Source organism: Doryrhamphus excisus, chromosome 3 (assembly GCF_030265055.1).
Source record: "Doryrhamphus excisus isolate RoL2022-K1 chromosome 3, RoL_Dexc_1.0, whole genome shotgun sequence".
Taxonomy (NCBI): domain Eukaryota; kingdom Metazoa; phylum Chordata; class Actinopteri; order Syngnathiformes; family Syngnathidae; genus Doryrhamphus; species Doryrhamphus excisus.
In genome coordinates, this window is record NC_080468.1 from 21,515,811 (window position 1) to 21,542,317 (window position 26,507).

Genomic DNA, 26,507 nt, shown 5'->3' on the forward strand with positions numbered 1-26,507 from the left:
TAGTTTTTACTTACCTAGTTTGAATCCACATGTATAATATGTACTGCATGTATAATGTATATATTTTCTTTGAAGTATATATAATAATTGTTATGTGTTATAGCTGATAGCTGTGTGTGTTGCACATTTTGAACCTTGAAGTTCAAATCTGTCGGATGATGACGATGCTGCTGCGTTCCAGTGAACGCAAGATTACTAAAATGCTATTTGGTGTGGAAAAACCTGAACAGCTTCAAAGTACGTCAAATATGTCAGAATTGTTACATGTTATGGCAAAAAATGCATACATGCCCTGGCTGTGTTGCACATTTTTAACCTTGTTGTGCTCACATCCATTAGAAGATGGTCATGCTGTTGTGTGCTTTTGATGGAAAGATGTCGACAATAATATTTGATTTGATGTGAAAAATGCGAAAAGCCCCTACCAAAAAGTCAAATATATCTAAACTGTTGTGCTACGGTTGACATAAGTAACAGCAGACTTGCCCTGGGTGTGTTTCACATTTGGAGGCTTGTTGAGTTGAAATCCGCTGGAAGACGGTGATGCTTTTGCGTGCCAATGTACAGAAGCATAACTACCAGTTCTCTGGGGAATTCTAGCTGTGAACATGTTACTGTAGTTAGCCTTTAAGCATTGTCTGATGTTGCTTGCCATCTTTACGGGTCATGGCTCAGGACACTGACGCTGTATCATCATCGTCAGAGAGACACTGACTAGGGTCTATACCCTGGCAAATGTCTCCTGGGAGAGAAAAAAAAACAAGCCTCAGTTATTTTTAATAATAGATATGGCTAAAAAGCTTGCTAGTATCCTGCAAGTAATGGAAAATGGGGGTTATGTGAGGCTTTGCAGCCTTAGCAGACATGCATTAGTGCACTTAGTGGAGGTAACAATGCCAATATTATGTTTAATATAATATACTAATATATATTAATAACCTTCTGTCGCACCATGTTTTTTCCTATCCAAGATTTTATTAGAGAAGGTTTTAATATTGACATTCATTTAAGTTATTTTGCATTTCTTCAAAAAAATAAAGTTTGACCTATAGACTGCAAAGAGTACTAATCAAAGAATAGGGATGCTCCAATCAGTGGGCCAAAGATTAGCATTGGCAATTTCCATAACAAGGACATGATCAGCATATCACAAAAAATAATGACATTTCATGTCATGACAACACAACACGTTGGGTTGCCTACACTGTATTGAGCTGACAACGGATGCACGTGGTCCTGCGAGAATCAACAGTCTGTAAAACCTCAACCTCGACAGCGCGACATCAATCAATGCCAGCATGTTTGATCACTCTCTTGTCAAACCTATTGGTGTTTGACTTTTCTTGCATATTTCTTTACATGCTTTGCTTTACCTGTCAGTGGAGGTAGCTAACTAGCTAGTGAGCTGGAATTATCCACCTAGTTTCTCATCTTCGGCCTCCAAATGCAACTTTTCACCAAAGTGATATTATGTTTTTAAAACGAACAATGCGGTTAGTTAGGAGCTCATTTTTGTCCCATGAGAAAATGGATATTATGTTGTGTTATATTGTGTTGTATTATGTTGTGTTCATATTATGTTATGTATTATGTCACTGAGCAACTTTACTCTCTTGTTGTCATACTTATTATGTCTATAATTATATCCAAAGACTGTTTGTGTGTAGTTGTTTCATGAACATAAATACAGTGTGTCCAGCCTTATGATTGTGAAACTATAACTCGCCAGGAGATTTTGAGTAGTTCACAAAGGGTCAAAGAATATTTCTTCCAACCCTAAATTATTATTTTCTTAATTTCTTTAAAAATCCAAACATTAACTACATGGAGTAAATCAGCAAAAGTAGGACTTTTGTGTATTTTAGCCAAATGAGTAGTACATTTACCTAAATGCACTATTATCAATTTTGACAACATGAACCTTCACTAGTTTACAGACATTACTTTTTTTCTCTTATTCTGTCAAAAACACTGCTTAGAAACGACAGTATAGACAGTTATTATGAATTTACGAGGCTGCCTTTGCTTTGATCAAAAACAAATACTGAGTCATGACATGGGCCGGGGGTTATCTGTCATGTACCCAAGCCAACCAAATGCCTTTTGTGGCTCCGGCAGATGTTTCCCCCCCCTCCCTCTCATTGACGACCGTGACATCAATCCCGTTGGCAGCATCTTGGTCTTAAATCACTTTGCGTAGCTTCCAGATACTGATTGGGCCTCCTTGATTTACCACGTAATATACAAAGAGGTGCGTTTATTCTTCTTCCAGTGGGGAGATCAATTTCTGCAGGGACAGCCAGCTTCATCTTTTTAATTACAATAATGACTAACTTGTCACTTTTGGTGACGTACGAGCAAGCGATAACTGTCTGTGGAACGACCACAAGGCGTCACGTCATCGATAGCACTGGAACCGCATGTTTTCTGCTGCCAATCCGCAAAAAAACAATGATATCATATGCAGTTAGCTTTAGACACTATTTGGCTCTGAGACAACACAACTAGAGTTCACTATATAGATAGACTTTATTCTTATAAAAAAGAACTGCTTGTAAATGCAACAAAATAGCAGTATTGCAGTATTGTCCTAGAATATAATCAGTGATCATGCAGGGGCACTTCCATTGTATGTGGAATGACGATTCAGCTTTTGGCAGCACTGCTACAGCACCATCCTATCCCTTCTCTTCTCTTCTCACAAATGGAATTGATGCATTCTGTTTTTCCGTCACAGGAGAGCAGCTTCTCATTTTCCACTCCCACTGTCGACTTGTACACAGCAACATAAGTTTGTGTGTGTGTGTGTGTGTGCACAGGAAATGGCTGTTGACAGCATAATGGGAGTGTGAGGATGCAATATAAATCCTTAATCATGCCTGAATCATGAACTCCAACAACCCGGTGCACACATCATTCCCGCCGGAAGCGCGGCTAGATTTGACCTTAGGAGGTTTATTGTGTGCTTTGAAGGCTTTTGTGTAACGTTACATTGCTTTTCTCTGCTTTTGCCACATGCATTTACACATACTATCCATTTTCAGGCTTTTTGGCAGTCTTAATAATGTATAAGGCAAACTTGTAGTGACAGCATACAGTAGGCTGCCCTCACAAAGCAGATACAGTGGTTTAGATTGTCTGTGTCTATGTTGTTTTTTTTCTTTAGTTCTTTTATTACATGTCCTAAGAACGAGATTTGGCCGCCAAAGACCAGATTGCCCAGGCGCACTACAATGTCCCAGTTGGTGCTTGTGCAACCGGAGTAGGAGCTTGGTTCGCTTTGCAAGCAGTAAGTTGAGTCTGTTTGAGTTTCCGGTGAATGTTGGCTGCCCTTTGTCACCGATTCTGTTCATAATTTTCATGGACAGAGTTTCTAGGTGCAGCCAAGGTGTTGAGGGAGTCCGGTTCGGGGGCTTCTCTGCTATTTGGGGATGATGTGGTTCTTTGGGTTGTGACCTTCAGCATTTACTGGGAAGGTTTTTATCTGAGTGCGAAGTTTCTGGGATGAGACTCTGCACCTCCAAATCAGAGGCCACGATTCTCGGTCGGAAAAGGGTGGAGTGCTCTCTCCGGGTTGGGAATGAGATCCTGCCCCAGGTGGAGGAGTTCAAGTATCTCGGGGTCTTGCTGACGAGTGAGGAAAGGTGGGCGTGTGAGGTCTATAGGTGGATCGGCTGTAGTAATGCAGTCGCTGTACCGGTCCAGTTGTGGTGAAAAGAGAGCTGAGCGTTGGGTCATGACCGAAAGATGGATACAGGCGGCTGAAATGAGCTTCCTCCGTAGAGTAGCTGGACTCACCCTAAGAGATAGGGTGAGGAGCTCAGTCACCCAGGAGGGGCTCAGAGTCCAGCCGCTTCTCCTTCACATTGGCTCAGGCATCTAGTCCGGACGCCTCCCCGGTGAGGTGTTCCGGGAATGCCCAGCCGGGAGAAGGCCCCAGAGTAGACCTAGGACACGCTGGAGGGATTATGTTCACAGCTGGCCTGGGAATGCCTCGGTGTCCTCCTGGTGGAGCTGGAGGAGGTGGCGGGGACTGGCAAGCCTCCCTACTGAGACTGCTGCCCACAGGACTCGGATCCAGATAAGTGGATGAAAATGGAATGGAATAGCTCTTTTATGGAATTGTTTTACTTGCTTTTATGGATTCGTGTACATTTTTCATTGATTTTTTAAACCTTTTGTTTGATTTTATTTGGATTTTTCTGTTCATTTTCAGTTTTTTTAAGCTCCCTTTTAGTACTTTTATTGGATTTTTCATAGCTCCTAACTCAACATTTTAGTTGCTTTTCAGATTGCTTTATAAATCCCCCCGTCTTTACATTTCTTCCTTTTTTTGTTTACATTTTAAAGCATATTGGAGCATCACAGTTCGTAGTTTAGCATGCAAATGTGCCCTTTCTGGAAACTGTGTATGAGGTGCTATGATGTTTTGGCAATGCAGAGGCATCTTGGCCTTATCACCTTTTGCTTTTCTTGCAGAAAAACGACCGAAATGTATTTTTTAAAAGGATGCAGCATGAGGAAATAAGCAGGGAAAAAGAAACTGCAATAAAGATGCTAATGCTATTGCAGCTTGAGCGCATCCCCTCAGTTATAAATTGCAAAACATTGTGCAGGGTGGTAAACAGGAGGTACCTGCAATGTGGACCTTTTCTCTCTCAAATCAGTCCCAAAGGGCTTTTTGTTGGCTCGCTTGGGGAGATAAGCCCGCCAGCTAGTGAGGAAGAGAAAGGGGGATAGGAGGGGCCACCAACCTGTCTTGTATCATATAGAAGCTGCTAGCTCCTTTCAATAGGAGCTCATTTGCCGTGTTGTGTAATTGTGCCGCATAATAGAACACACTTCACTCTGGCAGCCTCTATTTTTCCCTCAAAACCGCAACACTCATTGTGTTTTAGCCAGTTATTACAAGCCTTTTGACCTCAGGGCTGCCTGTGTACTGTATTTGCCTTTGACAGCAGTATGACAGTGCATAACCACTATTTTTCAGCAAAAAGCTGTTATTACAGAAGTTTAAAAATTCCTCTTAGTCTTCCTATGGAATTTATTCAGACATATACTCACACGGTTTATAAAATCTTCAAATAAAATTCCTGTTGGTTGGTGATTTTATTCCTTTATTTTTAGCAAAATTTATTAATACGAACTTATATGAATTTTATTATTAACTTTTTGCTGGTTTCTTAGTCCCTATTTTGAGTGCAAAGCTGCTATTATGGACTTTTAAATTCTTGTTTACTGATTGCTTAGTTTGACCAATATAGAGTGTACCCTCATCTTGTCTAAAGTCCGTTGGGATAAGCTCCAGCTTCAGCTTTGACCTTAAAGGGAACCTATTATGCTCATTTTCGGCCGTTTGTATCGGGTTGTGGACCCCCATGGAGCAGCTACACATGATAATCTGCACAGAAAGCTTTCTCGATCTTCCAGAATCTGCACCTATTCCAATTGTATTTCCTTTGATGTCCAAAATGGTCTGTTTTAAATTATTTCACCCATGGCCCACCTCCGGGCACACCCACTCCTTTGTGATTGGTCCCTTTTAATGAGGACAAGCAGTATAGAAAACGTATGGAAGGATGGCCATTTACTCAAATTTTAATTTTGTTTAATTTTAAAAATGTGCTGCAAAATTCCTTCTTACTGATTGCTTCGTCCCCCGTTTTGAGCAGAACGCTGGTAGTCCGGCCCTCCAGAATAATTTAGTTGAATAGCCATGCATTAGATGCTCATGTTACATAACTTTGATAAGTCCATTAGCTGTCGACTAAGTTTCGTTCTCGATTGAAGTCATTTGCATAGACCCTGGCACAATAATTAACATGCCAGCTAAATTATGCAAATGGGCGTCTTTTCTTTAGCCTGCAGTGTTTTATGTTATTTTTTTAGGCTTTAACATCAGACTGCAAAACGCTAGTCAAAGACGGTCTGTATGACAGGAGTTTGATCGCCTTTGCGTGTCTACAAAAACCTTAGTCAAAGATCCTGTATATGACAGAAAAACCGCGACCTACCACGTAAAACGGTGAGGCGTGTAGTTGCACTGGTCTCGCCGACGCTGTTGGAGGCGACGCATTCGTAGATGGCTTCATCGCGAGGCGTACGGAGTGGCTGAATGCGTAGAACCGAACCAGAGCCGTCGTCAAACTCGATCACCTGCAGGTGCGAGAAATACTGTGTGTTAAAGGAGAATTAGTTGTTCGGGGCGGGTGGGGTCCAACAGCGGAACATGGGACCCTCCATACAGTCAGGACACATTGATGATGGGGACGACACAAACCTATTGTCCTATACTCAACTATTCAACAGAAAGTTTATTATATAGCATCAAGTATAAACAACAAATACTGTCATAAGTTGCTGATTTAACTTTAAGAATGGGAAGAAATTTTCCTCATTGGATGAATTTTGCTTGGGTAGAAAAATAACATTAAACCGGAAGGCATCCCACTCTTAAAGTTGTAACGTACTATGGCTTATAAAATGCATCACACTGGATCACGTCAATGGGACAAATACGAATCAGCATCAGGGCCACACTGAACAGAAACAAAAATATATAAATATACAGTACGTACAGTACTATGAGACAAAGTCAAAGAGTACGGAAAAACATCTAAAATGACTATAATAAATATATAAAGTAGGGATGCTCCGATCGATCGGCCACCGTGTGGTTTCCGTGAAAAAGCACATGATCTGAATATGCTGATAAATGTCTATCAATGCTGGTCACCAACGCCGATCATCTCTGGCTCGTACTATTTCAGCATTCAACCTGTAACGAGCATCATCCCGCCCATTTTCCTTCCCTTCTGCGCAGGCGTGCCAAACCCAAAATGATCATGACTGTCGTGTGGAACTTACCGGCAGTTTGTGAGAGTGATATAAATTTTACACCCTGCAGAACATGCCACAACAAATATCTCACCAGGGTAGAACATTAAAAAAGCTCCTATTCAATACAGCATTTGATGAACAAAGACTTGATGGAGTATGGTGAGCATTTCAAGGTTCAAACAACAGCTGATGTAGTCAACGCTGGACAACACTCACTCGTATGTGCGTGGCAGTCTGAAGGCTAAGCAAATAACCCGGAAAATAAATGGAATTAATAGGACACCGGGTTTTCCGACTGCTCTCTTACTTGGATACTTCACTTTGATACCGGCAGGTCCTGCTAGAGCTTAGACAATGTACTCTCATATCCAAAGTCTCCTTATAATAGGCATCTCATACTGTTTCACCAGTGATATACAGTAGGTTCTCTTGAAAAAAATAAGGCAAACCCCCCATATTTTTTTTATAATTACCTATTTTTGAGCCCCCTGGCAGTCAGTGCATGTTGGAATTGTCCCACTTTTTCCCTCATATGATGCCCCTGACCATTATCAAATCAATTGAAAAATGTATACTTAATATATATGATCGGTTTCTATGGATTTCACTCATGGAATCGGCAGCATAAAACCCTGATCAGAACATCCCTATTTAGAAGACAAAAGCTATATAATTTTCCAATAAAATGTAATGAACTGTAACATGAAAAAAGTTAAATAATGTGAATAAAATACAAGAGAAAAAAGTAAAACGTAAAAAAAAAAAACATTATTTTAATATAAAAGTCATAAAGTTGTAACAATAACGATTTAACAATACCAGTAAAAATACCTAAGATTACAAGAATAAATTAGTAATGTTACGAGAAATGTCAGAAGGTGACAATAAATCAGTTATTTTGAGAGAAACTTCATATTCTTAAGATTTGCAAGATTACAAGAATTAATTGGCAATGATACAAGAAAAAAAGTGGTAAGATGACGAGGAAAAAAAAGTCCATTGTAATATTGTATTACAATGATGTTTTACAAGGAAAAAGTTGCGCAATTAAAGTTGTAATGTTGTGAAAAATGGCGGAAGATGACAAGAAATAAATTATTATTGTTTTATGAGACAGAAATTGCAAGATTCCTTCAGACTATGGTACTTTTGGCACAATTTTTTTCAGAGAATAAACAATGTAATCTGACGTCTATAATGCCACTTCTTACAATTACAAGATAAAGTATTTTAAATGTTACTATTTTGTCGGTGCGGCCCTTGTTAAACACAAACAAAACATTTAGTCGTACGATGAAGTGACGTAGTGCGACATTTTCACGGATGACACATACAAACAACAAATAAACAAAAACAGGACGGTGTTTGTTTCCACAGTAGCTTTTTGTGCATGCTTTACATTGAATACTCACTGAGTTTTAGAAAGCCCTGTGTCATAACTCAAAACTTTTTAAGCATAGTTTTATCACAAAAAAAACTTTTGGCATTTACACACTCACACTCTCTCTCACAAATGCACACACGGTATAGAACAGCATTTCAAACATTTCACTGGCCATGCTTGCAAGCTCGTGTTAGCAAAAAGCAAGGAAATGTTTGCGTTTCGAGGAATGGGGCCAACATGCAGCCCAACAAGCCATGCTGTTACTCTGATAACACATCAGGGATAGAAATATATATTATATACACTGCATATACTGTATAATGTAAGCCAATATGGGTGGAGGGTTGACGCAGGAATTAATAGAAATCTTATCAGAGTTCAGCAATGATGGGTATGGCGTGCAGATGGAAGCCAAAATAAGGAAGCAGTCATATAATGTAAATTATAAAGTCAAAAAAATATGTAGCATGAAAGCATTAAATCAAATCTTCAAGTCTTTTTATAATGAAAATGTTACGTGCTTAAGATGCTTCAGTCCAGCTAGTGCAGAACAAACTGCTACAAACCAAAAGTATATTGTGGTATAGTGATTTTTTTTTTTTTTTACTGATTACAAGTCCATTTAAAGTGTACTTTGCTAATAAATTTGTTCTTTACCGGGTTTCAAGTTTATAGGGATTATATGCAGAGCTGGGTAAAATAATTCAGATAAATGCCATTTTTTAATTTGTAAAAATAAACACATTGTGGAGAAAAGCCACAACGTTACAAGAAAAACATTGCAAGGTTACATGAACTAGATTTATTTTGATTAAAAAGGTATTAGCTTACAGAAATCAAGCTGCAATGGAAGAAGAAGAGTAAATATAATATAAAAAAAATATTTATATACATATATATTATCTTCCACAGTCATAATATTTGAGAGTAAAGTCGTACTGCAACCAGAACAACAATAAAAAATGACTTACAAAAATTAGGCCATCATGTTACAAGCAGAAAAATTGTAAGATAAACTAAAATCATAATTTTACATTAAAAAACTAGAGTAAAAATTACACTATTTTTAATCATCATCTGGATTTAATCATAAAGTGTTTTATATCCATCATGCTTGTAATCATTTAAAGTAATATTTGACAGTAATATTAACAATAATAACCATAAAATGAGTAGGTAGAGATTTCACATTGGGATTTGCTAATCCCTGCTCGAACTCGAACCCCAAGCATGCTGCACGATAAAAAAAAGCGTCATACTAATGCTTTGTAGCATTTCGTGTGATCGATATATGATGCGTGAATGTGTGCTAGCAGCCAAAGAGCGGTGCGTTTTGTATCGAGCATTTTACATCAGAACAATGGACCTAATACCTCGAATCGCTGGTTGCTGACTTTCTTCCCCTTCTTGTTCCATACGATCTTTGGCCGTGGATCTCCTGTGGCTTGGCAGATGAAGGAGGCCACGCCCCCTTGAACGCCTGTTTGGTCATTCGGGGTTCGTAAAAATTTTGGTGGTGCTGTGGAGAAACGCACAAAAAAAATGATCCAGCGTTAGACAACAAAGGTCACCATCTTATTGCAATAGAGGCATGGTTAGAAGAACGTTAGAAGAAACAAAATGACATTTTCCCATGAAAAAGTCGTAATCTTAGGGAAAAAAAGTGTCAGGTTTATGACAAAAGACAAAAAGTAGCAATAAAGTAAGGATAATAAAGTCATATGGTTACAAGATAGAAGTCGGAATTTTAGTAAAATCTGTAACTTTCAAAATGTAAGTAGTCATTTTCCTACAAAGTCGTAAGGTGACAAATAAAGGCTACTTTGTTTGTTTGAGTCATAATCTCACAAGAACAAGCGTGATAACGTTACAGGGGGAAAAAATCGGAACAAAAAAGTCGTGATTTTCAAAGAAAAAGTTATGTAATTCGAAAAATGCATACGGTTCAGAGAAGAAATAAGTCCCTAATGTTTCAAATAAGTTATAACCTTACAAAAACAAAAGCTATGGTACAATTAGAAGTAAAAAAAAAAAAAAGTTTTGTTTGTTTCCTGTAAAAAGACTCATGAGAAAAAAAAATCCCTAAACTCACAAGAAAATGGAATGTTATGAGAAACGAGACATTTTCTTCAACAAAGTCGCTATCTTAGAAACTTCGCTAATCCCTTTGCAATAGCATCGTAAAATAAATCAAGGACCCATAGAGGGGCTCGTTGTGAATTTTCTTGGCAATTTTAGTGTCGGTGACTCCATCAGGGAGCTAATTTGTAGCACAATCTTCCATGGAGATTTCTTCTAAGCAGTAAAACAAGTTGATCGTTACTGCGGCAAATACAAATTGCTGCTTCCCGAGGTCCTTGCGACGCTCCGATTAGCTGCTAACATTCTGTTCGTCCTAATTGGTTCCCATTCCGGTTCACGGGAGCAAGCGGAGTGTAAAGACGACGAGGACAACAGTGGCGACAGAGTGGAACAGTGTTTGCATTGTGCCAACATGGCGTGCACTTCCTGAGTCGGAATACTTTTGCAATTGCAATTAGCGTTAGCATTGTATGCATCACCTATTAATTGTGAACTGACGTGATGTGTTGCAGTAATTGAGGTTTGCTTTGGCCTTCAATTTCCCAGCACCGTTTTCAACTTCCTGTTTGTTTTATTCATATTTGCACCAAAATGTTGTGTGTCTTGGAAGAAAGTTATCTACGTAGATTTAACTTGATTACTAAAATTTTTGTCCAAGAGCAAAGAATGGAAGCAAATAAATCAAATAAATACACAAGAATGAATGTACTTTACTTATAATCTTAATTCTGTAGAAAAAAAGAACTAGTTAAGTGTGCGTCGCTCCACTACGGGAAGACAAATAAATTTTTATTCTATTGAGTTAACTTTTTAACTTCAACCTCCATTATGTCTCCCAAGCATGAGGAAAATGCTTCTAACAAAAAAAGGAAAAGTGAACGTGAAAAGGCAGTAGAGAAATCAAGATAATGTCGACATAACAAAAACAAAACACCCGTGAGATTTACTAGAAAAAAGGTGTAATCAAGAATGTAATTGTCCCACAACCTGTGATATACTGTCAAAAAATCGGGGTCGCTACCATATTCCTGTTGAAGCTGGAGTGGCAGATTAATTGGACGGTGAAGTCCATCTGTCCCTCCTGTGGGGCGACTGTCCTCCTTTTATCAATCACGTCATGGCAGGCCATTAGGTAAGGCAGACAGTCATCTTTGTGTGTGTGTGTGTGTGTGTGTGTGTTTGTTGGATTGTGCAGGAATTGCGTTTGTGTTGGGAGAGAGGAACAAATTAACCTGCAGGACTCGTGGCGAGGCGCAAATTAGTCCAGAATATCACCATTCTCCGCAACGGGACTGTAATTTGTAGATTAAAAAACATCTTCGTATCGGGACTTAGTGTCCACCCTCCAGTCTGAAGGCAGCTGATGGGTAATTGATATGCCGCTTGGGGTCTGTTTGGCATCTATGATGGACAGCTACGACATTGCGAGGCGTGATCAGCAGGTTTCGAGTCATCACTGAGGCGTGACGTGAAGCTAATGGTGTTTTCACAGACACTGCCCGGCAAAATCGCAGTCGGTAGCATCTAACATCCATTATGTTTAACGTCCTTATGGCGTCTCTCGCTTTGACGGCGACAGTAGCTTTGATCTTTACTGTTGACCAGCCCATTGTTAGGATGCTGTTCTTAGAAATATGAATACAGAGTAGACTGCAGACCTCCGCCAAGGCCCGGCTGTTAGCTGCTAGGTCTTTAAATTGCTCTGCAGGCTATTTCCTTTATAAGGAATATGTTCAGCACTGATGGAAGAGCTGTAGTATTTTTGATTCGGGGATGATTTTCGGTGGTATTTATCCAAGATGTGACTGAGGGGGCCATCAAGATGCTGATGCGCTTCGTGCATCTACAAGAACGGTGGCGCTACTCATTATCGAGTTCGGCTGAATGCATGCAAAAAGTAAATTCTCGCTATTTTTCAACTGGTCTTAAGATTTTGATCAGGTCTGTATGTATTTATTCTTGTTAATCATCTGAGAGCAGACAAAGGGCAACAAGAAAACGCCCATACGGTCCATCCATCTTTGCACTTTTAAGTCCAAATCCATTAAAAGTTTGTTTGACAAGTCAAACAGTCAAATTGATGACCTCACGTCGAGCTAAAAAAAACATTTAGAGTCGTTCCAATACTGCGGTAATGTTTGATTGCTCGGGTCCATTAAAGAGCATGAATCAAAAGCTCACTTTTGGTTTCCATTCGTACAATCAGTCTGACTGACATGTTTCATTTCATTTGCATGAAAGGAGCCCATTTCCTCTCGGAATAGTTAACTTTTTAGTAGGGGTGATAATTAATCCCAGCACACATTTTTAAAAGTAGGAGATAATAGCAACAGACATGTACGCCAATATTGACGATAGCTAGAGGCTAACGCTAGCTCTTAACAAGTCAGGAAACAAACAGCACAGAGGAACGGAAACTGGGTATACAAATCTACCCCCCGCCTCCCCCCGCACTGCCGCTTGCAATCTGCATCGTTGTGATAAAAATTTGTCTTTTGTGATGCTGAAGAAACAAACTCGGCATTGTGCTGTGCTCACAAAGGAGGGTTTAGGCGCACAAGAAAAGGAGAGGAACCGCGGCTTAATTAGAAACGTTTTTGCATGTTGGCACGCGTGCTATCCGTGGTGAAAAATTCTAATTCCAATTAGTGACGACTTGAAAAAAAGGGACTCGGACCCCTCGGATGATCGTTAATTACCGGGAATGGAGGCGTTAATTCTGCTCCATCAATGTTTGTGATACTTAAAAATGCTAACCAAGCCAAAAACAATCATGTGACATTTCTAAATCTTCATTTAGACTACCCATAACATTAGGTCCAATTGCACAATGCAAAACCTGTATTATAAATAGGCCTTCTATGATGATAATGATTGATATACTTTATTGTGGAGTACAATGCACTCATTAGCTACCTTTTTTTATTTTAGTATCATAGTATCAACCCTTACAAGTGAGAATAAAAATTTTAGCAGGCCTGCTAACCTTGAATGCATTTTATGATAATATATTTTCATTTTTTTTAAACAAGGCTAAAAAGGGTGACACATATTAAAGAGAAAGCTTTGTTAGTGTTATTAGTTATCAAAATCTACCATTCAGAATTCATTATTACATTACCCTGCTGAAAAAATATTAAATAAAATAACAGTATCGACCCGGGCGGCACGGCGGTCGGTGGTTAGCGCGCAGACCTCACAGCTAGGAGACCCGGGTTCAATTCCACCCTTGGCCATCTCTGTGTGGAGTTTGCATGTTCTCCCCATGCATGCGTGGGTTTTCTCTGGATACTCCGGTTTCCTCCCACATTCCAAAAACATGCTAGGTTAATTGGCCACTCCAAATTGTCCATAGGTATGAATGTGAGTGTGAATGGTTGTTTGTCTATATGTGCCCTGTGATTGGCTGGCAACCAGTCCAGGGTGTACCCCGCCTCTCGGCCGAAGACGGCTGGGATAGGCTCCAGCACTCCCGCGACCCTCGTGAGGAAAAGCGGTAGAAAATGAATGAATGAACAGTATCGACCAGCATATGTTGTGTTTTCGTGCTGGTATGCTGGTCTAGCCAGCTGGTGCAACCAGTCTCACCAGACCAGCATACATTGTGTTTTCACAGAAAGAAGGTCTATGCTATGGTCTATGCTGGTCCATCAGCATCGACCAGCATAGAAATTATGCTTGTCTATGCTGGTTTATGCTGATCCACCAGCTAAACCAGCATACACCAACATGGTCCACCAGCTAAACCAGCATAGACCGGCACTGACCAGCAAAGACCAGTATATACCAGCATAATTTCCATGCTGGTCTAAGAATTTTTTTTTCAGCAGCATATGTCTGTATTCGGACCATTTTTGCTTTTTTTTTTATTTTATTTTATTTCTCCAACGTACATGGCGGGCTTAAAAAAATGAGCCACGGGCCGCAAATGGCTCCTTTGGACACCTCTGCTGTTGTAGCTCTTCGTCAAGGTTCAGCATGTGACACAATTCCCGTTGCCGATTTGCTTGTTAGCTTCCCGTCGCAAGCGAGAAAAGGGCAGAATGAATGAAAACAGTCTGTCCCCGCTCTAAACAAGTCGTGTCCACACTTCAAATAATGTACTGCAAGCCAACCAATCACAGCCTATCGGTCAGTATTGCCGCAGCTTGTGGAATTTTTTTTAGAGGTGCACGTCATGCATGGTGCTGGAGTAACTGAAACAGGCAAAATGCAACAAAAATTCTGTCACGTCACATGCATATAATATGCAATTTAGCCAATGATGTCACCTGGCGACTTCTAGGGCAGCCAATAGCAACTTTTCTTACTGAGGAGTTGGCAACTTTACAATGATACAATGGTAAAGTGTCTCGAATGTGTGCAAATGTACCTAACGTGCCTGCATATAATTAGATCAAACATCTTATAAGGACGTTCACCTCATTTGAGCTTCCTTTGTTGTGCAGAACTTTTGTTGGACTGTGGGCCACTTTAGCTCGCACACAACTCCTTCAAAAGGAATGGCTAATGCGCCTGTCCTGCATTCAAGGCACTGACAGACACCCCGACGCTTGTCACCCTGCATGCGTTCGCATGTTCTCACCACAAGAGGAAGGATGCGGGGACAGCATGAATATTAACATGCAGCAGGTGTCATTAAATGGCCATATTTCTTCAAGAAATCTTACATGATTCGGTGTTTGCAAAAGGGGAGAAAAAAAAACTGTCCTCTCGCATCTTTCTCCATCATAGAAACACACTTTTGCTCCATATCCCAGGGGACACATTAGCGCGCTAGTGGGATCCAGTTTGTCACTTAATAAAATGGCCCACTCAGACAGATGGCTTTTAGAATAAACTATACAGCAAACGATGAAAGACTCCACTTCCTTCCTCCCTTTACGGCACACAGCAAACAGTAACATAAATATTGAATTGCATCACAGTTGGCGTGCGACCAACAGAAGCACTCCTGTTTGGAAGTCACAGGGAACATCTGGGCAGAGGTTTTTAAAGACGCTAATGCGAAACACTGGGGAATGAGAGCATAAAGAAGATGTTTGTTTTTGAGAGAGCCTAGATAAGTAATTCTAATTGTACAGGCTTACTCCGCTTGCTAGTCAGTGCAGTCTATTTGCACATTAAAAAAAAAAAAGTTAATTATCTGATAGGATAGGCAATGGTGGCCTGGAACGGAGAAAACGCATTTGTGTTCATTTTGTTATCCACTAGGCAATGGAAGGATTCATTAAATGGCACCAGCGCTGCAGCAAAATGACCAGTAGTTATCATGCTCGGCCTGCACACACTCTGGCAAAAAACAAAGTGTGTGTGCATATCAGTGGTGTGCAGTCAGGGCCAGCAAAGCCTTTTCTGCTGGCCTAAAAATTACCAGAAGTATTGACCTACATTTTAAACTTAAATTGCAATATTTTTTCATTAAATTACATTCATGTATTCCCATTTATCTTCATTTCGTAGCATGGTTCTAGGCTGCAGTGCTTCCAGTCGTGTATGTTTTTTTTTTTGTTTTTTTTTTGAGTGTCAAATCAGAGTTTAGCTTCTATTTGTTGCCATATCAAAGTAATCTACGCAGGGCTTTCAAAATCAGGAGTGTTGGCCCATGTCGCTTTCACACTAGGGCTCGTTATTTTAGCCAATCAGACTTCTGACTTGACATTTAGGGCCAGCTTGCAGGCCTACAGTACTGATTGGTTGATCAGAGAAAAATTGTTCACAAGATAAGTTATACCCACAATGGCTGACTGATGCGGACAAATTTGACATACTACAGTATGTAGTGAGTAGTAGTAGATGCAATTAAAAGGTTTTAATCCATAAGTGGCGGCACTGCGGTCGAGTGGTTAGCGTGCAGACCTCACACCTGGGTTCAATTCTACCCTCGGCCATCTCTGGGTACTCCAGTTTCCTCCCACATTCCAAAAAAAAAAAACATGCTAGGTTAATTGGTGACTCCAAATTGTCCATAGGTATGAATGTGAGTGTGAATGGTTGTTTGTCTATATGTGCCCTGTGATTGGCTGGCCACCAGTCCAGGGTGTACCCCGCCTCTCGCCCAAAGACAGCTGGGATAGGCTCCAGCACCCCCGCGACCTTTGTGAGGAAAAAGCGGTATAAAATGAATGAATGAATGAATAATCCATAAGTACTGATGGTGGACTTCTTCAGATGATATTATAGTGTAGATGTTTGGAGTTGTTTGAAACTTTATTCAGAAGAAATCCAAGTCAGGCGCATCATGTATCCAAAGATAAGGGGGCTTCTACTATACTGATAGAGAGTCAGCATTGTGGCATTCTATATATGTTGTATCACTCCATATTTATTCTATGTTTTGCAATACGTATATCCAAAAGGAGACTACGGGCAACTAGAAAAACGGCCTCTACAACAAAGTAAAGACTGTGAAACATTACATTGTGTCCTATGATAAGGGCCACTGCAGCGACCAGAACAAACGCAGTGCAACAGGTGTGCTAATGTATTCATTATTATTTTGCTTCTTATATCTTTTTGCATAAATTCAATGGCGTCATTATTTCCTGTTTATTTTCTTGAGGATATTCTCAGTTTGCAGCGAGCAGGCGAGCCCGCTGCCATTAATCATTCCACAGGTGCAGCAGCGCTGTCAGAACCCATGCATCCCGACGCTTTCTCAGCCAGGGAGGAAAGCGGAATCTGGGAAAAAAAACAAAAAAACAATTCCCTTCGCCTTTTGTCTTCCCCGCACTGAATTTGTCAGGAGAGCGAACCAAGTCCAGATTAATTAGACTCCATTTTGTGGTCATCTTGTTTTTTTTTTGTTTTTTTTGTGTGGCCATGCCCACAGTCCTTCCAGAGATGCCAGCGTGATTTATCACGTCGCCATCTTGACAGCGCCTTCCCTTCTTCCTCGCTGCAAAGCCATTAGAGCATCTCTACATTACATAGCGCCGCCCTATGCGCAACATTTATCATCTTTTGTCCAAACTTTCTACACCGTAATGAAGCGCTGGGAGGTTAGCCGCAACAAAATAAGCTAATTAAAGTGAGGGGGGAAAAAGGGAACGGGGTGTGGAGATAACAAAAAAATAGTGGAAATGCCAGCAAAGGAGCGTTCACAGATGGCAATGAGGAAGACAAGCGGTGATGTGGCAACACGCCTGTACCACCTTCTCGTCTCGGTATTTTTAGTAGTGTTGTTTGTCCTGACACCTCCTTTTTAACGTTGACGTGAGCCATCACAACAAACGCATCGTGTCAATACAAGAATATGTTGTCATCCTCTTAGTTGGGGGGGCACCATAGACGTTTATCTAGACGGGTATTACCTTGGCACATTTTTGTTCAGGTTCTGGATTCCTTTCAGACACAGGTTACATTTGAGGTTGCATCCTCACCAAGTTGGCATGCTCTCCCTTTGTGTGCGTGGGTTTTCTCCGGGTACTCCGGTTTCTTCCCACATCCCAAAAACCTGTTAATTAGCGACTCTAAAATTGTCCATAGGTATGAATGTGAGTGTGAATGGTTGTTTGTCTATATGTGCCCTGTGATTGGCTGGCCACCAGTCCAGGGTGTACACCGCCGCTCACCCAAAGACAGCTGGGATAGGCTCCAGCACCCCCGCGACCCTTGTGAGGAAAAAGCGGCAGAAAATGAATGAATGAATATTTAAGAAGACATGCTCAATGGTAATATGTGTAATATATTTTTTTGTCTTGTGCACTTGCATGAATAATTTAATTCAGTGGTGTCCAAAATGCGGCCCAGGAGCCATGTGAGGCCTGCTGCTTGGTCTTTATTGGCCAGCTGCACATTGCAGACATACAACTGAACCGAAACACCCAGCAAAAATAGACGTAAAAGGCAAAACATTGAAACAAATAATAAAACTAAGCTTTTTCTTTGGTGGGAAAAGTTTGGACACCCCTGATTTAACCTAAATTATATTTAATTAATATTAATATTCCAAGGTTCCACTGTTTTTGTTCAAGTTCTGGATTCCTCTTTGACATTTCAGCCACCAAATTGGTCAGACAGTCAAGAATATTTCTAGGTTCAAATTTATTGATTTTTTTCACTTTGAAAACATATTTTCATTGCAATTTTAGGTGCAATCTTTAGGTGCATAATTCCGACTGTGATGATATAGAATTCCGGATCTTATCCGAACGTTTCTTTCAAAAGAAGAGCAGTCGATGCGGCCAAAATGTCAGGGCAGGGCATTAGCAAGGTGATTATTAATCCATATCAACCTAGCTAGACAATTTAATTATCAGCTAATCAATAGTTGAGCAGATCTTACAGATGTAGAGCAGTGACCTACTCTCAATAATCACAAGATTTCTGCTTCTTTTGGGCTTATAATGAAATTAATCTCCACTGCAGGATTCTATCTGCTCAAGCTCTTCACCTAAAGCACATCCACGGTATCGAGACAGCTAATTATAGCCGCTACAGAGGCTAACTGGCTTTATATTCAAAAGTTAGCACGTGTTAGATCACTGAAGAAAAAAAAAAAACATGCTGATAGCATTTTAACAAGTCTGAAGCCTAATCATGACGGCAGGATTAAAGTCTTCTGGATTACTGTCAGGATTAAATAGGATCATAGTCACAGAAAAATATCCGTTTTTTGCTACACGAGAGGGGACAAATTATTAGGAACGGGTCAAAAACACTGGTCAAAGATCCTCTATATGACAGGAGCACTGTGACCTACTGCTAATCGAAGATCTTCAGTATTTATCGTCCTTTTCTACGTGTCATCCTTTGGTACACGGACATTTTTGGGAATTGTAGTCGTGACGGATGAGGGAGGTTGCCCAATTAGATGTCATAGCAGACAGCAGATCAAGCATCGTCAAATCGGTTCCAAAATGCTAAATCTTATTTGTAAGATAAATAAACGTCGTAGGAACAAATCCAGACATCGACATCATCCAGCCAGCGCTAACCATCATGCCGGGGGGGACGGGAGCAGATGGGGGACGGATTAAGTGAAACGTTTGCAATGAAAAACATCAGACAGCTTGTTTGCTGTAGCAGGAGCTCAGATGATCCAAACGAGGTCCTGCAGAAAGAATTGTCACCCGGGCAAAAGTATTGGGACACTCCTCACTATGTAAATGCTAATTATTTGTCATGTACTTGAGAAAACGGGAATTTTTCTGGAAGAGTTCAGTGCGGGAAGACATGATAGTCTTGACCTCAACCCCAAACCAGCCCCTCGCAACCTTTTGATTTTTGAAAGTGGGTAATAACTATAATTGATAAATTATTAAATAAATACATAATACCTTATTGTTGTTGTTATGACTACAATAACATAATAAAACCAAAGATTGGTAAAAGAAAAGGCACCCGTGGGTCCTTCCATTTTCACTTCAGCTGTTGTCACAGCTCACAGCTGTGCCACTACCTTTATTCACTCATGATTAACAAGACAATTCATTACATATGATTTAAGGTAATTAAAAGAGTTGATAATAATAAAAAAACGAACAAATCAAACTGTTAACACTTCCAGAGGAAAGCCAGTTATGATGGCTATACTGTCACACACTATAACTGTCACGGGGCTTTAAGTGTGAGGACGTACAGAATATATATTTCAGCTTTTAACTTTGGCTTGGGTTCAAATGGAAAAAGCCTCTTTCACCGCTCAACATAGGCTCATAAAACCACAATAAATAAATCCACGCTTCCCCCAAAAGTGTGTGAGTGACGTACTTCACTCTATCAATTCATGCAAATCAACTGTGACAAGGAGAAGCTGGCCGAAAAAAAAAACATTCCCTATGCGTTTAGGTAGGGACGTGGAGGTGGAACGACTGCCTGGGGGGGGGGCCTGGTGGATCCTGAAGCGGTGGTCTCCAAGGAGACGAATGGCTTACATCATTAACTCCCACTACCCCCCTGCAAGAATGGTAGTGCCCACAGGCTGTAACAAATGCACTCTGAGGACTCCTACCGTGAAACCACAAGTGAAGGCCTCAGGCCAGGTGTTAGCCAAATGCACGGACAAGCACATGGACGCGCACGTACCGCAGCAAGTTAGCATTTGGGCTATTAGATGCTTTGAGAGGAAATAAATACAACTATCATATGAGTATACTGTCTTTTAGACTGGCACGGAATCCATCAAAAAAATCTCATACTTTTGTTGATGTTAAAGAAAAAGATACATTTTTGGCCTATCTCGGAGAATAAAAAATTTTTGCCCTTGTTGAGATTTTCAACACAAATGCACAAAAAAATATCAGTAGTCACGGTGATAGTGGGATGCAATAAAGGATTCATGTGGGTTTGTATTGTCATAAGTTACAAAGAATATTGCAATAACTTAATTGCGCAGAAAAGTGATGTAATCCCAGAATTTGTGCTAATGCGCATCACATCATGGTGAAATTGCATTTTCAGAGTTATAAGTGCAATTACACAAACATTTATTGGTGAGAACTTGTTTTGCTTGGGAGGGCAAAATTGCCAGGCTTTTGTGCTCATTCTTCTGTCGGAGCATGAGCAATCCATAAGTTGAGGCAAATGGCCTTCAATAATAACACGCTTTCCAGAGAGGTCGGCATTCACCAAGTTAATAACAGGCCACATGCGGTATTTAGACGTAATTGCACGGCGTGTTGTTGACAAGAGGCGAAAGAGTGAAGGCGTATTTAGATATCAAAAAAGAAGAAAAAAAAAAAACACAAGAAGAAGCACATTGAATGGTGGTCGATAAACACGGGTGTCAGTTTTTATGTTTTATGGTAGAATTAAGACAATCCTATGTTGGTGGTACATAAAAGTGAGTTAACTTCTCAATAACATCGGTGTGACAAAATGTACCATATTTTCCGCACCATAAGGTGCACCTGATTTGAAGGCGCGGTCTCAAATCCATCAAAGTCCTCATCTTCTGTATTTGAATTGAACAGCTGGGCAATTTCACCATCGAACATGCCGGGTTGCCTCTCATCAATGTCAGAATCAGTCTCGTTGTCAGGCGGCTGTTCAGCATTGATGCTGGCTTTCGCCAAAGCTTGGACAGCAGTTAAAGAAGCCCAAGCATCCGCAATCCATTCACATATGGTGGCGTAGCTCGCCTGGTGCTGCCTCCGTGTTTCACGGTCCGTGCTCTCACGCTGCTTGCAACTTCACTTTGAACACCCTGTTTACACCGATGGCCAGCGGTGGCTTTATCGCTGCGTAGTAATACGTCCCTGTGTCAGCGGAAAATGGTCCAACACTCGTGCAACAACGTTTTTACAGATTGTGGAACTCATGCACACATAATGCGCACCAGATTATAAGGCGCCCCGCCGATTATTGAGACAATTAAAGGCGTTTAAGTGTGCCTTTACAGTGTGGAAAATAGGGGAACTTTGAAAACGCTCAGATCTCAAGTGCCAAAAGTTGCCAGGAACAAACAAATGAAAATGAACAAAAGAAAATGGCCACAAAAAACTTCCTTGTACGATTTATAATACATACATATGTTTGTGGTTGTCATACAATAATTCCATAAGGTAGGACAAAAAAAAAAACATGCCTCATCACCCCATTCTTAACTAAAACCATCCAAAAGAGGTTGAGTCCTTTGTTATCGTTTACATTAAATGTTGAATTAAGTGGCAAGCTATCATACATTTTGTAGTGCTGCTATGGTAGGCATCCTATGATGCCATTATATAAGAGACCTGATGTGCACCATGCTAAAGCTAACGTCGTCATCCAAAAAAGACGCTAATTAGGCTGCCGTTTTTCAAGTGTGACTACGCGCCGTGCCTTGAAATGAGCGACAAAATAGAATTTCCACTTGAGCGAACGTCCGTCGGGATGATGAACGAGCTGGCGGGGAGTCGGGAATGATGCCGCTCTCCCTCTCATTTTTAATGCCATTAAATCGGATAGACGAACGCTGTACAATGTTTATTACTCTTAAGAGAACATACTGTGCAGTGTTCTTATGTGTGTGTGGGGGTAGGTGTGCGAGTGTGTGTGTGCGCGCGCAAGGGTAAAAGGCAATACTCTAAATCAAATTAGCATGCGGGCAAATTAAGCGGAGGGATTTAATTTGAGCTGTTGTAAAAATGCTAATTTTTTTTTCGTACAGCCCGCACCCCCGAAGCCACTATGCAAATACGACACTACTTTACAATAATTCCGATTAGGCCATGCATGCATAAAACACACACATTACAGTGCGGCGGTGTCAGCTGGGGAATAGACCATCATTAGCCTTACGGACAAGCTGCGAGGTTAGCCTGCTGTGCTACATGTGTAGCGTGCCGGCTATTATATAATAGCGTCTATTGTGTGAATATATATAATTAATAATTTAGCAAACGTTATGGAAACATCTTCCGAAAAAGCACAGAAATACACCATTACATACACAAGTCAATTAGAGCATACACCAATAATAACAATAATATACAGTATGTATAAAAAAATAAAAGCCAAAGAACAAGCAACATTTTCATCTCAATAATTATGTCACTACACTGCTTAGTTATTACTGTCACTTTCTGGGGAATCAGCAACCTCGTAGTTATGTGTAAAGGGTTTTGTGATTTCCGACCATGCGTAAACGTGACTTGTGTCCTGTCTGTGGCTGCATGCAGAGAGGACAGTTGAGTTTGCTGATGTTGTTTTGGCTTACTAATACAGTAAACCTCGGATATATCGGAAATTGGCTCACAACGGACAGATAAAAAAGAACCAATTTTTCTGTAATGCATTTCCAATAAAAATTCATTGCATATATCGGATTTTTTATAACTGATTTTGCCTATTTCGGACAAAATCTCCAGTCCCGTTCCAATGCATTTCCATTAAATTTCCCTCGCATATATCGGATGGCCGCATCGTGGCGCTCCGATTCGCCGAATAGTGACAGGCCGCTATACGACGTCATTTGCAGCGTTTGCACCGTTGCCTGCGCGTCCAGGTACATTGGAAACATAGTCAAGGAAGTGCCTTTTTATAACGGATAAAATCCGATTTACGCATATACCGGATATAAATCCGATATATGCGTAAAACGGACATTTTCCGGTATACGCATATAACGGATTTCGCTTATATCGGACAAAACCAGTGGGAACAATTGAATCCGATATATCCGAGGTTTACTGTATCATTATTGTTGATTTTGTGTAAGGCTGTAATAAACACCGTTCTACAGTACTAGAGTATGATATGTATAAATGTATGAATATACAGTATGTTCCCATAGGCAACTTGAGATAAGTAAAGGTCAGAAAATGAAGTTGAAAAACAAGGACTCATGTCACCATGAAAAATCCCATCCGGAAAACAAATATCCGACTGTAAGGTTTCCAAATTGACTGTCAATATTTATTGAATCCAAGCCAGATATACAGGATATACAACCCCTCTCCAAATAAAGTGCAAAGGGCTGCTTTCTTCTGATCAGCACAGATTAAGTATACTGGCTCTTGTAGCAATAACAAATCTTTCAAATGCCAAATATTTGAAAAGTGCTGTTTTCGGAGCCCGATGCACCTTTTATTGTAAATGTCAAAGGTGTGCTTTGTTTGGTGAGATGGTGAGACGAAGCTGCATGCTAATAATAAAGTGCTTTTTGGCTGTCTTCTAAAGGTTCCAAAAAGGTTCCGTCTACTTAAGAGATTCTTGTTTCATATAAGTAGTATGTTGATAAATGGGTAGAGCGCTGACTTAGAGAACATGTCAACAATGTAGTTCATTATTAGCTTTGTTTACCTGTTTCAGGTTTTCTAGTCAGCAAATGGTTCAGCAAAAATAATCGTTTGGTGCCTCATCGCTCTTCTCTTTCCTCCCCTCGGCTCACGAGGGGGACAATTACGTCCCTCTTTCAAGCTAGCGCCAAGCCCAATTTGCCACACAAATTAAAAATGGGCCACATTTGAAGAAGAAAACAGGGATCGTGAGGGGGGGGGGGGACCTTCCCAAACCCTCAAAGAGCATTTTTCAATCATTTCGCACCACACATTGCATTTTAATAAGGAAACAAATCCACCATTATGCTTAATAGTGATTGTCAATCGGGGCGGTGGCAGAGCAAGCGGGCGGGACTGGGGGTTCTGAGCGGCACACCATCTGTTGAGCGTGGGAGCCGACTCAGCCGTTTTGTGCCCTTGTGTGCCTCATAAGACTCGAGCACATTACACGGCCAAAGAGCGCTAACGGAGGGGAACAGTTTGGGATCATACCTTTAAAAAAACACACAAAAAACTATTTACCTGTTTCAATTTTCCAGTCATACTGACACCAACTGATGTTCTATCTACATTCAACCAAGAACCTCTTGACTTCCAAGACCATTTGCATCTTGGTTACCTTGGAGTCCAATCATGAGGGGTCCTTTTTATTACCATTGAACATCTGTTTCTCCAGCTACCTCCCCACATTACAAAAACATGCATTAATTGTGCCCATAGGCATGAATGACTGTCTTTATGTGCCATGGTGACCAGTCCTCGCCATTCACCCAAAGTCAGCCGGGGTAGGCTCCAGCATACCCCCACAACCCTAGTGAGGATAAGCGACATATAAAATTGATGAGGCGAGATTACCTGCACTGTGCGGGTGTGCAAATCAAGCTCTCCCTTTTCCCCTGTCTGTGGAGTTAATGGCCCGTCCTAACTTCCCGAGCTCACTTGTAAACAAACATTCACTTTCCGAGGAAGGCATTTTGCATGCTAGTTCTACGAAATGCTGTGCAATGAGGTGGAAAAGAAAAATCAAGCAAACAAAAAAAAAAAACCATCAGCCACCTGAAAAGCCAGCACCACAGCCTATGAAAAGTGCTTTGCCAGAGACCTCAGTGGCATCACACCGGCTGCTCGGAGTGTGTTCCCAAATACAGTGCACCTTGCTTGCTCCCACCCCCCGTTGTGTACTCTGCTTGTTCTGACCTCCGTACCAGTACACCGGCTGCTTGGAGCATGTGTCAAGATGTAGTGCACATTGTTGGGTCACGGCAGGTGATTTTGTTAGGACAAATCAACAGGTTGAGTTGGTCAAATGCTAATTTATTTGAGTCCTTCTTACCTCCAGTTGTGCACAAAGTACAGTTAAAATGAAATTTAAAAATTAGATCAGTTATCGGCACCATATCCGTCTTGAGAAGCACAAAATTATCTGTATTGGTTAAAAAATATATATATATTTACAGCATTTGTCACATTATTTTGGGTTTCCAAACAGCGCTGCACCTATTTAGCGATGTTCTATCTATACTGACCTGAAACACCAAGAAACGTTTGACTTCATGGAACATCTAGGGAACATGTATGTACCTTTTTTTGGTTAATTTGGAGTCGATTATTAGCATTGTTTTGGTTTTCTAGTCACTCAACCCACCCTCCAGAGTTCTTCTTATATTAAACCAAACTTGGGAACATGCATTTGCTTTTTTTGTTACTTCCTACATAGTGTAGCTTGATTTCCTAAATTGAAAACAGCATGTTATGTAGATGTTAGGACATTCCTCAGTGATCCATGACTCCAATTTTCCCAAACGACCAAAGTGTGCTCAAGTCTTTATTGTCCAACTCTTGAGGACAATGATCAGGTGGGCCAGAAGTGCTCAGCTCGCCCAACGGGAATCTCATGATGAGAAAGTGGCTCGGAATTGAGCTCTCTCAACATCAGGCACCTGTCCGCTGATGTGTGACAACAGCTTTCAAACCTCATTGAGCTCTGGCCCTTGCACCCCCCCAGTGACACCCACATCCATGAATCATTAGCTTCTGGAGTCACAGCGGGGACAATAAAACTTTTATCGCTCCCTTTGCGCCCACTGGAAAAAATCCCTCTCAGTGTGAATATCACTGAATAGGACAGGAGGGGTCGGTTTGATGATGATGATGACCCAAGGTCATACAGCAGAGTGGCCTTTTTTTTTAAAGAACTTTATGACAAGAGCACACTACACTCTATTGCGAGCCAAAGATCGTCTATTCCCAAACTTTTTACAGTCACGTACCCCTTCAGACATTTTGACCAAGCCATGCACACTTAAAAAAACATAATATATGTTCATCTCATATATTTTTACAGTATGTGCCTTTTATATGTATATTTTATGTTTACTACATGTGTTAACATGTACTTAAAAAGTTTATCATGTGACATTTTTATTCCATTATTAATGATATTTATAATTAACCCAAACATAAGTTTATTATGACCTCCATTTGCATTATTTATA

At 40.6% G+C, this 26,507-nt stretch overlaps 1 protein-coding gene across 39 annotated transcripts in view; it reads right to left on the reverse strand.

Annotated features, from left to right (window-relative positions):
- Positions 1-26,507, reverse strand: part of LOC131124820 (receptor-type tyrosine-protein phosphatase delta-like) — a 330,087-nt gene that overhangs the window by 50,255 nt on the left and 253,325 nt on the right. For 34 of the 39 annotated variants that reach the window (XM_058065610.1, XM_058065648.1, XM_058065645.1 and 31 more), the window contains 2 exons: positions 9,598-9,743; positions 6,015-6,156 (listed from right to left, as the gene is read on the reverse strand). In XM_058065610.1, the coding sequence (XP_057921593.1) occupies positions 6,015-6,156; positions 9,598-9,743 (288 nt within the window). Of the gene's footprint in view, positions 1-6,014; positions 6,157-9,594; positions 9,744-26,507 lie in introns of all 39 variants that reach the window. The other 5 variants (XM_058065622.1, XM_058065620.1, XM_058065637.1 and 2 more) reach the window with 1 other exon arrangement.